The 13,460-nt window shown below is 49.0% G+C and overlaps 1 protein-coding gene across 4 annotated transcripts in view; it reads left to right on the top strand.

Annotated features, from left to right (window-relative positions):
* Window positions 1-13,460, top strand: part of cd276 (CD276 molecule) — a 95,500-nt gene that overhangs the window by 16,705 nt on the left and 65,335 nt on the right. For all 4 annotated transcript variants that reach the window (XM_010878688.4, XM_020056530.2, XM_010878680.4 and 1 more), the window contains 2 exons: window positions 1,198-1,548; window positions 2,965-3,261. In XM_010878688.4, the coding sequence (XP_010876990.2) occupies window positions 1,198-1,548; window positions 2,965-3,261 (648 nt within the window). The remainder of the gene's footprint in view (window positions 1-1,197; window positions 1,549-2,964; window positions 3,262-13,460) is intronic.

Genomic DNA, 13,460 nt, shown 5'->3' with positions numbered 1-13,460 from the left:
CCTCATCCTCTCCTTTCTTTCTCGTCCTCTTTCCTCTGTCCCCCTATACCCTTTTCTCTCTTTCTCCACATCTCTCTCTCCTCTCCCTCCTCCTCTTTCATTGTCTCTCTCCCCCCTATCTCTCTCTCTCTCTCTCTCTCTCTCATCCCACCTCCCCTCTCTGAGTCATTCTGGGCTGCTCTGGGAGTGATCTAATTGACTGTTGGTGCTGTCACTGACACTCAGGCTTCACCAAAGTGTGTGTAACCTATTCATTTGTCTGCACAGGACAAAGCAGGCACACACACACTGATACTCTAGAATTTGAGTGGACCAGTCCTATAATAAAGCCCGCCATTTCCATGATTGCTGGATTGGTTTGGTGGTTGTGCTGTGGCGTGGTAGAGGAAGTGTAGTGACAGTATTGAGCTTTGAAAAAAACAAAAAAACATCACAGTACTAACTGCTGGGTTCAAGTCAGTAAATGAAAAAGCTCTTTGTGATTTTCACAACGGGGTTGGGAGGAATTGTAGGGCATCACCTGCAAAGAGCATACTTGTGATTGTTAGTTACTGGGGTTTGTTAGTTTTTGTTCTATTTCCCCGGTTTCCCTGATATTTGCTCGTTTTGGTCAGGTCTGTAGTTTGGTAAAGGTACAGCAGAGGGCAGTGTGCCTGCAGATGGCCAGGAGGAATCTTTGCTTTAAGTTCTGCCTGTCTGTCTACCCAAATAGCTTTGGTTTGACTGAGCAAGATCAACAATGGATTTTGTGTGGATGTTTGTTTATTAATAGGGAAATGAGTCGCCAGACCTCAACATCAATCCCAACTATTTTGTGCATATGTGTGATTGTTTTGACTGAAAGACCAGATCTGAAAGACCAGATTACTGAAAGATGGCCATGAAGCTCAAGTCTGGTGGAGGATATAACCCAATGGCCTCAGGGGTTGGATTGCTCTTTTCTGTCTTGGTGTTTTATTAACCCAATCAGACCTGTGGAAGTGGGAACAAGTTTCTCCTTCAATAAAAACAGCAATTCACACTCAACATTGACAATATTCACCCAGGCCACCATTTAGATGTACACAGCACACCCTCCTAGTGGACATTGTATAGTTCCAGCATTAGAACAGTTCATTCATTCACCTAAAGCATCGACATCTCTCTCCATACATGGCTAAACACACAGGTCTGTGACATACGTTCTCTCCCGTCTAGCCGTCCTGGAAGTGCAAGTCCCCGACCTGCCAGTGGTGGCGCTGTATGGCATGGAGGCCACTCTCAACTGTTCGTTCAGCCACGCCGCTCCCTTCAACCTGTCCGCCGTGAGTGTCTTTTGGCAGCTGACTGACACCAAGCGCACCGTGCACAGCTACTGGGGCGGCCAGGACCAGCTGGAAGACCAGGGGGAGAGCTTCGCCAACCGCACCAGCCTGTACGCCTCCCAGCTGGGCGCGGGCAACGCCTCACTGCTCCTGAAGGGGGTCCGGGTGGCCGACGAGGGCAGCTACACCTGTTTTGTCAGGGTGGAGACTCACGGAAGCGCATCCCTTTTGCTCCAGGTGGCAGGTGAGTCTGTTCATCGATGACCTTTGTTTAACCATTTAATTCCCCCCTGGCTTGTTTCCTGACACTGTCTTTAAGAGCCCAAAGATGCCCTGCCGCTCTGCTTTCTGTCGCCTCCCTCACCTCGATTCCCACAGGCGACCAGTAAAAGAAGTGGCTCTGCCTGAGAGTGTGTGCTAAATGACTGAAGTGTAAATGTACACTCGAAGAGCACACACACACACACCACGTGACCTTTCCGGAAAACCAAGTGACCTTTCGGATCGATTCTTACCACAACACAGAAATCGGTCATAAAACACTTATTTCCATTAGAGATGCTCAATACCTTGGTTTGGTCAATATTCTCTTATTGCGGCCCTCAAGTTGCGGTCAATATTCCTTGGCTTTGATTATTAGTTCCGCCTATGATTGATTGGCCGTTATTAACAGCTCAGTGATGAGGGTGGTTGTTCCCTCAGATAACCATAATCACAGCCGAGTGGTCTTTTATTTATAATTATACTTTATGGCTACACACCCAGTGTTGGTGAACTCCTCCCTGTTTTCCACTCTCCCTCCATCACCACTAATTCCCATGCTTTGTTGTAAACTGTGAGGATGTATGTGCATTAGGCAGCGTTAGCGTTTGACATTGTTCATCTTGGCTGGCTAGGCTAGGTAGAGAGAAGGAAAACAATGAACCAGTGACTCAAACAGTGACAGATTGGCTCCTTTTCATGTGTTAGATTTATAGATGTATTATTTTTAGCTGGCATTTACAGTTAACATCATAGAGTTCTCTTTCCACTGTGCTCTGAGGAAATGAAACGGGTCTCTCTGGAAATCTGCCTGTCAGTCAAATGGACAGCCAGGGAGGTTAGTAGCCGGCTGACATCCGTCTTAGTGCTGAGGGTTAAAGAGTGGGAGATGGGGGGGGAGAGAGAGACAATGTGCGTGAACGTATTAAGTCTCTCTCCCCTTCCCATAGTTTGCGGTGTTGTGACAGGCCACAGGACCAGAGAACCCTCTCTGCCCATCGCCTCTCCAAAACCTCTCTCTGGTTTTGTTGAGAGTCGTGATATCATCTCAGGCTGAGGATTCAACCCCCCCCCCCACCCGCCCCCCACTGGCAAACCCCTGAAAAGCGCATAGCAGTCCTAAACTCCTTTTCCCGCGGGTCACCGTCTGGATTGGCTGTGGCGGACGGTGTTGTGTGGTGGAGGGGGCTTGGCTTAGAGCTGTGGCTCTCTCCTACGACGAGGCGCAACAGGATGTGCAGCAGAGGATGTCTTTGGGATCTTAAGCTCTGTGTTATGCTAAGCTCCCTAAATGTAATTAAGAATTTAATGGGAATCATGTCAAACAGTTCCCTGGGTGTCTCCCACTGCTGATTATCTGGCTGAAACTCTGTGTGTGTGTGTTCTTCTCCCCCCTCAGCCCCCTACTCCAAGCCCCTGGTAACCCTGGCGCCGGACTCCAACCTGCGGCCGGGTGAAGAGGTGGCGCTGACCTGCGTGGCGCACGGCGGCTACCCTGAAGTTGACGTGTTGTGGCAGGACGGGCACGGGCGCAACCTGACCGACAACGTCACCACCTCCCTGGTGGCCAACGAGGAGGGGCTGTTCAACGTGCGCAGCGTCCTGACCGTCGCGCTGGAGCCCAACAGCACCTACAGCTGCAGACTGGCCAACCCGCTCCTGGGCGAGGAGGGCCACGCGTCCGTCACCATCACAGGTGGGTGCGCACGTTTTATCAGACAACCTGATATCCAGAGACTTCCCATAGGGTTTTCATGTTTTCACTTCAGGCTAATCTTGTTTTCAGTCAGGCTGGAGCTGGTTTGCCCATTAAGGGTTTCCATGCTTTTGTAAATCAATCCGTCAGTCAGATTTTATGCTGTCAGGATTCCATTTTTTTCCCTGTTCATCCTCCTGGAGTCTAGCTAGTGGCTCAAGCTCCACAGAACTGAATTGAAAGTAATGAAATGTCCAGTTATGGTCCAATAAGCATAACCATCCGTTTCCGTACATTGTTAAATTAGATCAGTGGGTCATTATTTCCCAGATGATTTCTATGAAACTAAAATAACAATTTATCTGATATTTGGCAATGCAAGTAGGTGATAAAGACTGTAATGTTGGAGCTGTATGAAAGGGCTTGACTGCAGAGCAGGCACCTAGTTCTCCACCTGCCACTCCTAGTTCTCCACCCTGCCACTCATAGTTCTCCGCCCTGCCACTCATAGTTCTCCGCCCTGCCACTCCTAGTTCTCCACCTGCCACTCCTAGTTCTCCACCATGCCACTCCTAGTTCTCCACCCTGCCGCTCCTAGTTCTCCGCCCTGCCGCTCCTAGTTCTCCACCCTGCCGCTCCTAGTTCTCCACCTGCCGCTCCTAGTTCTCCACCTGCCGCTCCTAGTTCTCCACCCTGCCACTCATAGTTCTCCGCCCTGCCACTCCTAGTTCTCCGCCCTGCCGCTCCTAGTTCTCCGCCCTGCCGCTCCTAGTTCTCCGCCCTGCCGCTCCTAGTTCTCCACCTGCCACTCCTAGTTCTCCGCCCTGCCTCTCCTAGTTCTCCGCCCTGACACTCCTAGTTCTCCACCCTGCCACTCCTAGTTCTCCGCCCTGCCACTCCTAGTTCTCCGCCCTGCCACTCCTAGTTCTCCACCTGCCACTCCTAGTTCTCCACCTGCCACTCCTAGTTCTCCACCCTGCCACTCCTAGTTCTCCACCCTGCCACTCCTAGTTCTCCGCCCTGCCATTCCTAGTTCTCCACCCTGCCACTCCTAGTTCTCCGCCATGCCACTCCTAGTTCTCCACCCTGCCACTCCTAGTTCTATACTAGGCCTGTCTGTCTGGTGGCCCAGGGGTGTGATCAGTCCCTTCCCCAGTCCCCTGGCGGTTATACTGCTGGTCCTACTGTACTGTTTAGTTTGAGTGTGTGTGTGATGGGCCAAGGCTGGCTCTTTAATGAGAGCAGTGCTGTGTGAAATGGCTCATAAATAAGAAGAGGTGGCAGGGACTTGCTGGAGCAGGGCTGGGGAGGAAGAGGTCACACCATGCCCGGGTCAGAGGTGTGTGTTTGTGTGTCTGTGCACACCCGATTGTGATTTTCGTCTGTCTGTCGGGTCAGGGCGTGCTGCTCTGCTGGGCTGGGAAATGACTACTATGTCTGAGCTGAGGACGGCAGGGCCCAGAGCCGGGTGGCCTGTTCCAACGCTCCTCACTCCACGGTCGTGACAAGGCCTCTGGGCCAGTACAATGTTGCTAAATCCGCAGCAGGGAGACACATGACAGCATCGCAGCTACCAAGCCCCGAGTAAACGAGTGTTGCTGTTCAGCCCAAGCTGGGATTACCGTACGTAGTCGTGTCGCCGCCGCCGTTGTAACTGCTAAAGACTAGCGCAACATGCAGGTACCGTAATGGATCGTCTGATGTTTTCCCACAGAATGCTGCGTGAAAACCGTCTTAACATGTATAATGTGTCGGGTGGTTGTCGCTGTGGGTTGGATCTACAGAGGTGATGGAGAAGGCCCAGACGCATTTCTGACAGATCAGAGCAGGATATGGACTGGGCCCAGATGGTTTAAACCAGCATATACGGAGAGAGGACTAGGTGTGCCTGTGGTCTAGGGGATCTTCAGGGTGTCAACGATGTGTTCCCCTGCGACCCGGCAGACGACCTCCTCATCCGGCCGAGACCCAGCACCTGTTTCTGTTAGACTAGCGGAAAGCCTTTGTTCTCCACAGAGAGGCAGTTTGGGCCGAGCGCACAAACCCGCTCATAACTAAAGGTGATCTGTTCAGCTCAGTGGAAATAAATGAATTACCCACGCTCTGTAGCCAACTCAGAGGAACAAACAAGGCTAGGCTGGAGAGAATAACACAGGCAGCCGGTAAAAAAAGACCAGCCCAGTCAAAAAGAGAGACCGAGGGATGTGCGCGAGCGAGACGGTGATGGAGAGACCAACGATGGAACGAACCCAGAGACAAAGCTGCAAAGCTGTTGATTAAAGCCATTGAGTGTCCGTGAGCTTAGCGCTCAGGGGCTAGTTGAGTAAGATTCATTCCTCTCTCTAACCAGCACAGCTTGTTGATGGCCTAACTTGTTAGTAAACAAGCGTCAGATGTATTTCTGTGTGCCAGGATACAAGGAGCTTGTTTGATTTGAAAGTGTATTTGCATTTGTTTACAACAGCTGCTGTATGCTTAACAACTTCAGTAATTAATTCTGACCTGGCAGAACTCTTCCGGTGTGTGTGCTGAGCCGAGCTTCCATAGTAAATATACTGGATATCAAAGTGCTGCACCCACCGCACCACAGAGGCAGGCCGGGAATCCTATTACAGGGAGGGATGAAATCTGCTTAGGATTCAAAACAGACTACACCCCAACAGGAGAGAGGGAGCGGGCGCATTCAGATTTCACACTTTCCTCGGTCTCTGATTGAAAAATGACAATGGTAATACAACTCTCCCCCTGGGCAAAGGAATAGTTTGACAGGGTTAATTCTGAGAAAGTGCTCCCTGACTGCACGGAACGCTGTGGTGAGACGGTATGGGTTAAGTCATGCCTGGAAACCTGAACCATACCTGTCGTCATTAGGGCTGCGGCCGATGGTTGGACCCGGCCTGCTGACCTACAACCTGCCTGGCTAAGTACTACAGACAGCCCCGCTGCTTTATACTGGGTTACCAACTCAGGCGACCGTTTCACGCGTTTGTAGAGGGACCAGCAAGTGCGCGCTGGTTGTAGGATAATGATGGAGGGAGCCGTAGAAATATGAATCATCATTCTTCTTTCAATGGATGTAGCAGCAGGATACTGAAGGATCCAACTTGGAACAGATACAAAGAGCTGCCTGGCTGGCTGGTATTAGTGAGCCGTCCAGCTCTGGATGAGATGAGAGAGAGCAGCTGCGGCAGTCCTTGTATGAACCCAGATTCCCTCCTCTTCCTCGCTAGGCTGCTCTGCTTCAGAACCGTCTTCCTGGCTCAAAGCGGGCCGCGGCAATCCGAGCAGCTCAGTCTTAGACGGATTGAAGTCACACCTGCTCCCCCTCCACCCTCCTCGTCCCTCCTCGTCCCAAAGTCTTGGCCACTTTTGCTCTCCTCCAAAAAAGAAAAGTGCACTTTGAGCTTTACGGACTCGCTGTCTCTCGACTATAATTTAAACCGCCACTGGCAGAACCCAGTGCTTTGGATATGTATAGCCAGTGTAGGAGTTAAGAGATGGCTTTATGTTGGTGGGGGGGCTCTAAGCCTGTCACTGCCCGGGCACTCAGTCTCTCTCTGCCTGCTGGAGGAGCGCAGCGCACCGTCGTGTCTCTCCGCCCGGCTCCACTGCTGCCACGGGAACTCCCGGCTCCCAGCGGCAGGATCAGATGGAGATGGAGACATGGTCTAGGAGTGTTTGCTGAGCTCAGAGCCGTGGCACCAAGGCTTGAAAAGCAGCCAGCGAGATAGTCGGTGACAGAGACAGAGAGGAGACGGGAGGGACCTTGGGAGGGGGACACACAGGGTGAGGAATGCAGGGAGACTGACGGACCAAGCTGGGCTGCTGATATCGCCCTATCTGCTTTGCCCTGGTCTCCACAGGATTGCCCAGCTCCATCAACCACCCGGGAGACCTTATCCCCTTCCCCCGAAAGGACCAGTCTACCACAATTACACCTTTTCCACGAGCCCGCTTCCTCACTCTTTCTCCCTGTGTCTCTCTCTGCCTTTGTCGAACGCACAGACACGCCAACAGAGGCATGCGCGCACCCACTTGTCGATAGCCACACGAGCGCTCCGACATGGCTCTTAATAGTCAGACGAGACGCTGCCACAACGGGGCTAATAGGCATCTCTTGACTGTGACATTCCATTTGCAGCAGACAGCATAAAGCTTTGTAGCTTTCCTTCATTACCTTTCTGCTAGCCTCTTCCCTTTTTCCCTGACTGTGTTATTATCTGTTCCGGGTGCTTGTTCCTGACATATGTTGCTGTCTAAATTGGTACCTGCCAGTGCACCGCTCGCCAAGCTTACGCAAACCTAAAAAACAAGTAGGACTGAGCAAAAGGGAGCTGAAAACAAAACCCTGCATTACTCTTGGTTCTTCGCTCAACTTCTTCACAGGCTTAATTTAAATGCAATTAACGAAGCAGAGGAGGAGGGAAACAGCAGTATAAATGAATCCGTTGTCAGCAGAGCAGCAAGCAGGCTGCTCCCCCAATGGAACGCTGTATTAATTAGTGTCCAAATGCACAAACAGGCCTCTCTCTCCCGGTTACCCCTCCCCCCTCTCCACCCTCTTACTCCACCCTTCCTCATTCTCTCTCCACCCTCTCTCCACCCACGCCCAATCTCTCTCTCTCTCCCCACCTTCTCTCCCTGCCTGAATAGTCTTATCACAGCCTCATACTTTCTCAGCACCACAACAACCAGAGAGATGGCATCTAAAATATATTCAGGTATAAACACATGATTTCCTCTCGGGGACTAGGGCCAGTCGGTCCTGTCACTGCCATGTTGGGCTGTTCGAATACCCCCCCCGCCCCTCCTCCGTATTATGGCTTCACAGTATTATTTGTCATGCTCTCAGTCTTGTTGTTTCCAGCTCTGAGGAATTGTTGGGTTGAATGAGGGATTAAGCTTGGGCCAGCTCCTGCTTGCTGCATTGCTGTTATAACATCTCAACAATCCGGAGATATATGAGCTTTCCCTCATAGTGTGGAGGCTCTGATTTTCACTGTTGGCATCGCCTCCGTTGTCTTGTTTTGGCATAACAGGCATTCAGGATTGGGAGAATGTTAATGGTGAAATGAACATATTGGAAGTTTATGCCATGACCACTTCTATGGTTTGCTGTGTGGTGGCGAGTGGTCTGTGTGGTGGCGAGTGGTCTGTGTGGTGGCGAGTGCTCTGTGTGGTGGCGAGTGGTCTGTGAGGTGGCGAGTGGTCTGTGAGGTGGCGAGTGCTCTGTGTGGTGACGAGTGCTCTGTGTGGTGGTGAGTGGTCTGTGAGGTGGCGAGTGGTCTGTGTGGTGGCGAGTGCTCTGTGAGGTGGTGAGTGGTCTGTGAGGTGGCGAGTGCTCTGTGAGGTGGCGAGTGCTCTGTGAGGTGGCGAGTGGTCTGTGAGGTGGCGAGTGGTCTGTGAGGTGGCGAGTGGTCTGTGAGGTGGCGAGTGGTCTGTGAGGTGGCGAGTGCTCTGTGTGGTGGCGAGTGCTCTGTGAGGTGGCGAGTGGTCTGTGTGGTGGCGAGTGCTCTGTGAGGTGGCGAGTGCTCTGTGAGGTGGCGAGTGCTCTGTGAGGTGGCGAGTGCTCTGTGAGGTGGCGAGTGCTCTGTGAGGTGGCGAGTGCTCTGTGAGGTGGCGAGTGCTCTGTGTGGTGGCGAGTGCTCTGTGAGGTGGCGAGTGCTCTGTGAGGTGGCGAGTGGTCTGTGTGGTGGCGAGTGCTCTGTGAGGTGGTGAGTGCTCTGTGTGGTCGCTGGTGTGTAGTCCCATTTCAGGGTACAGGATGTACAGGCCACCAAAGGGGAGCATTAGCCCACATGCCTCCGTAAAGCCTGGTGTCCACAGATCCAGTCCCAGGCTCGGCCACCATGACAGGACACTGGGAATGGGCAGTCCATGTGGTCTCCCCTCTGTGGGGTACACTGACATCTTCATCCTTGTCCGGAGCCTTTAGGGAAACTCTCTCTTTATACCCTTCGCTCCACGCCCCGCCTGCTTTCTCCTTCTGGACGGATGTTCAGTATAAGGCTGCGGTAAAAGAGCAAAAGAGCTTTTTTTTTTTATTCCATTGATCAGGCTTTTTTCTTTTTTTCCTTCCAGTCACAGTCAGGAGGACTGATGGTCTGTGGGGCCAAGCCGAGGGGCTGGCAGTGTACATTTCAAACAGTTGCTGTTAAATCCTGTAAGAGCGATTGATTTTCGGAAGACCTGTCATCAATCTCTGCCATACAGTGTTAAATCATATTAGCTATTGCCATTTGAGAGGTATTGAAAGAGAGTAGTCCAGTGAACTAGGTGGGCATACCTTCAAAGGCTTGTTTGTTTTATTATTAAAATCAGTTCATTTTACACTTAAAACTATTCACCAGAAAAGACAAAGGAAGTGTGCAACCTCCGAAAACTCTTTGTTCTGATGACTTGAAACAGTCCAAATCTATGGCCTCCCATTCAGAAAGACCATTGTGTAGTGGTGTAATGTCTTTTCAATTAGGAGGTACTGAGAGAGCTGGGCCTGTTCCTGGGTAAGGTAAGTAGCTCGTCCCCTGATAGCTCTACAGACCAGTAATTGATTGCAAAGTGTGAAATGAAAGTTTAGCACGGAGCTAGTCTGGCTGTGTCCTTGAAGGGGCATATTACGGGCCCGACACTACACTCCCCAACCCTTCTGCAGCATAGACGCAGACCACCCAAAGCGGTTTATTTACAGTCCGGTAATGGGACTGAAATCGCCTAACCTGGCTAAAGTTTGAACGTTTAGTTCTGCAGTCGGTCTGAGTCATCGGCAGGCACCGTGCGATCACAGCCCTGTCTTTATCCTTGACAACCCATCACGCTCCTACACTTGATGAAAACATGGCAGCCGTCTGTGGCTGGTGTGAATGGACGGAAACTGTGAGGGCTGTGATCTCCTTGTGGTTGCGTTAACGTCTCCGTCCCGCTGGTCTCTTTAGCCATGCAGGTCTCCGTCTCTGACCCCCTCACTGACCCCTGCGTCTCCAACGCCTGCATGACAACCTACAGCTCCGTACAGACAAACTGTCCACAGGGAAATGAACTCAGTCTTTCCTTTTGCATCTCGAATTTTGTCAACTGTGTTTAATCCGATCGGACGGGGGCTAGATCCTTCTGGTGGATGTGTCTGTAGTCAGCGCAGCTCTGCTCCAACAACATGAGACAGCTCAGTGACCCACACGTATACCGCGTGTCATATCTATAATGTATCTGTCTGCCTACTTACAATCACTTACTGCACTGCTGAGGCTAGGTCAGTGGAACTGTGTTGTGCTGCTGTCCTGGAGGTCGTGATTCTGTTCCTGGCGTTATTGTTTCCATTATGGCAGTGCTGGTCCGTGGCCTGAATCGTGCGCTGGATACGTATCTTATCATACAACGTGACGTTCCTTTTTGAGATGAGTGAGAGGAAAAAACTTCCCCACGATTCTAGTGAAACGATAATGAAATGCATAAGATGGGTTAATATCTGTGGTAATAAAAACGATGTGTAACCAACCCTTAAGCATTAATAGAACTTAATTCCAATTGAAACTGCTGCTCCAGCATGATCCTGCATTAGATGCAGAGAGCCTGACAATTTCCAGAACCGTCAGTGAGAGGCTTGCCTAGATGGCTCAAGATTAGTGGTATATGAGGACTGTGATGGACCTGTTCATCACTGACACTATCTGATCCCTATGCCAACTAAGCCAAATGCCAAGAAAGTTAAGTTTTCTTTAATTGTGATTTCTTAAAAAAAAAAAAATCTAAGTTAATAATGAATACGATGGCTCCATCTCAACCTAGAGGGACTGTATGTTATACCCTCCCCCTCCTTCCTTATCCAATTTGAGTTGGAATTTGAGATTGCAGCATGTCTTCCTAGAAGGCATCCGCACCAGGCCTTACTGATTTTGTCCACGCTGCACATTACACCAGTAGGTCGGTGAGGGGTCTCATTGAGCTACTGCCACCAGGGGTCTCTTCACAGTTTCTAAGTCTAAAACTCCTGGCAACAGAGTTACGTACCATGATCGCATGGAACTGCCTTCCACCCTCATTTAGTCAAGCAAACAGCAAAATTACCTTTATAATTAAAACATGTCATGGCACAATGAGGACAGTAAACACTCACACACACACAATGATTTTTGTGTTTTACATCTGTGACTGTTCCAAGGGCTATTCCAGAAAGCTGAATTAGTAACTTAGCAAGTTCTGTCTAACCAGAACTTAAGCAGGCTTGAGCTTTTGTCTCCAGAAAGTGAGCTTCAAGTATAGCCTAAACAGAAACCATAGCAACAAATGTGGGGAACCAAAACTGCTACCAATCAGGTTAAGTTGGTCTTGTCTTGTCCAAGTGAATAATGCTGGGAGCTAATACACCAATAAGGTTCTATTTTGTCACTTTGGCCTGTCGCTTAGCAGAAAATCCAGTTGACACCGTAGCCTGCAGGACAGACTACAGCACCAAATGGATAGGCTTGGTAAGTAATAATCTGAATGAAGTTGGAAGAAGAGAAAGCGCATTTGAGAATAGGCTTATTGAGTATATACTCAATTAGCCTAGTGTTAGCTAGCTTATTTAACAATTCAGCCAAGAAAGCTGCTGTCATCAGAAGTGATGATAACTAACAATGTAAACGTTTACCAAGCCAGTGAGCAGACGAATTGCTATCTTTCAACTGGTCTCTATACCACCCATCATTCAGGACTCACATCGTAAAGCCCCTTAGTTACAGCTAATTAAGTAGCTTCTGAGAACATATAAAAAAATTATCTTCATGTTACAGCATTGTTGCCTTTTTTTTTATTATGAGGAGCCATAAGTGGTGGTTTTGTGGCAGTACTATTGCATTTTCTGAGCAGAAATGTCTAATTTTGGTTAGGGTTATTTCCTTAATGTCAAGGATTTCATTGTCCTTTCAAGGTTTTAGAGTTTAAACTCTCACACCCCTGAAGTGTAAGTAATTATAGGTAGTTCACAGAAAGTGGAAAACACTGGGAAGTTACCTTAAAAGAACAGCATAGCCTTAGGTAATTGTGCTGTATCGACCTTGATTAAGGGTAACAAATGACAAGCACATTTTCCACATACTTTTTAGTGTTGTCTGTGTGAACTTGCCAACCAGACAAGTTCCGTCCCTGTGCTTATTTATCTGGCTTAGTCACTTGAGCCATACCCGTGGTATTCTACAGCCATCTTCTCTCTTTGTGAGTTATAACCGGAGGTCTATCACTTTGTAAATTAAGTCAAAGAAGCTCATAAATGGATTTTCAGACACTATCTGAGTGAAGCTACAGCACTACAGATACGTTGAAAATGAACACTGAACAAAACAATGTTACCAGTCGAAATATCTAAAAGAAACAGGCTAGGGCCTGGTTTCCCAAAGCACATACAGTGGATATAAAAAGTCTACACACCCCTGTTAAAATGCCAGGTTTTTGTGATGTAAAAGAATGAGACAATGATAAATCTTTCCACTTTTAATGTGACCTATAATCTGAACAATTCAATTGAAAACAAATCTTCGAGGGGGGAAAATGAAAAATAAAAACCTTACAATAACCCAGTTGCATAAGTGTGCACTCCCTCTTATAACTGGGGATGTGGCCCTGTTCAGAATTAACCAATCACATTCAAACTCATGTTAAATAGAAGTCATTACACACCTGCCATCATTTGAAGTGACTCTGATTAATCAAAAATAAAGTTCAGCTGTTCTTGTAGGATTTCCCTGACATTTTCTTAGTTGGATCACAGAGCAAAAGCCATGGTCTGCAGAGAGCTTCCAAAGCATCAGAGGGATCTCATTGTTGAAAAATATCAGTCAGGAGAAGGGTACAAAATAATTTCCAAAGCATTATATATACCATGGAACACAGTGAAGACAGTCATCATCAAGTGGAGAAAATATGGCACAACAGAGACATTACCAAGAACTGGACATTCCTCCAAAAATTCTGAAAAGACAAGAAGAAATGTGGTCAGGGAGGCTTCCTAGAGGCCTACAGCAACATTAAAGGAACTCCAGGAATTTCTGGCAAGTACTGGCTGTGTGCTACATGTGACAACAATCTCCCGTATTCTTCATATGAATGGACTATGGGGTAGGGTGGCAAGACGGAAGGCTTTTCTTACAAAGAAAAACATCCAAGCCCGGCTGAAGTTTGCAAAAACAAACATCAAGTCCCCCAAAAGCACGTGGGAAAATGTTTTA

Source organism: Esox lucius, chromosome 2, assembly GCF_011004845.1.
Source record: "Esox lucius isolate fEsoLuc1 chromosome 2, fEsoLuc1.pri, whole genome shotgun sequence".
NCBI lineage: Eukaryota > Metazoa > Chordata > Actinopteri > Esociformes > Esocidae > Esox > Esox lucius.
Note: the sequence above shows the minus strand (reverse complement) of the source record. Positions and strands in the feature narration are given on the sequence as shown.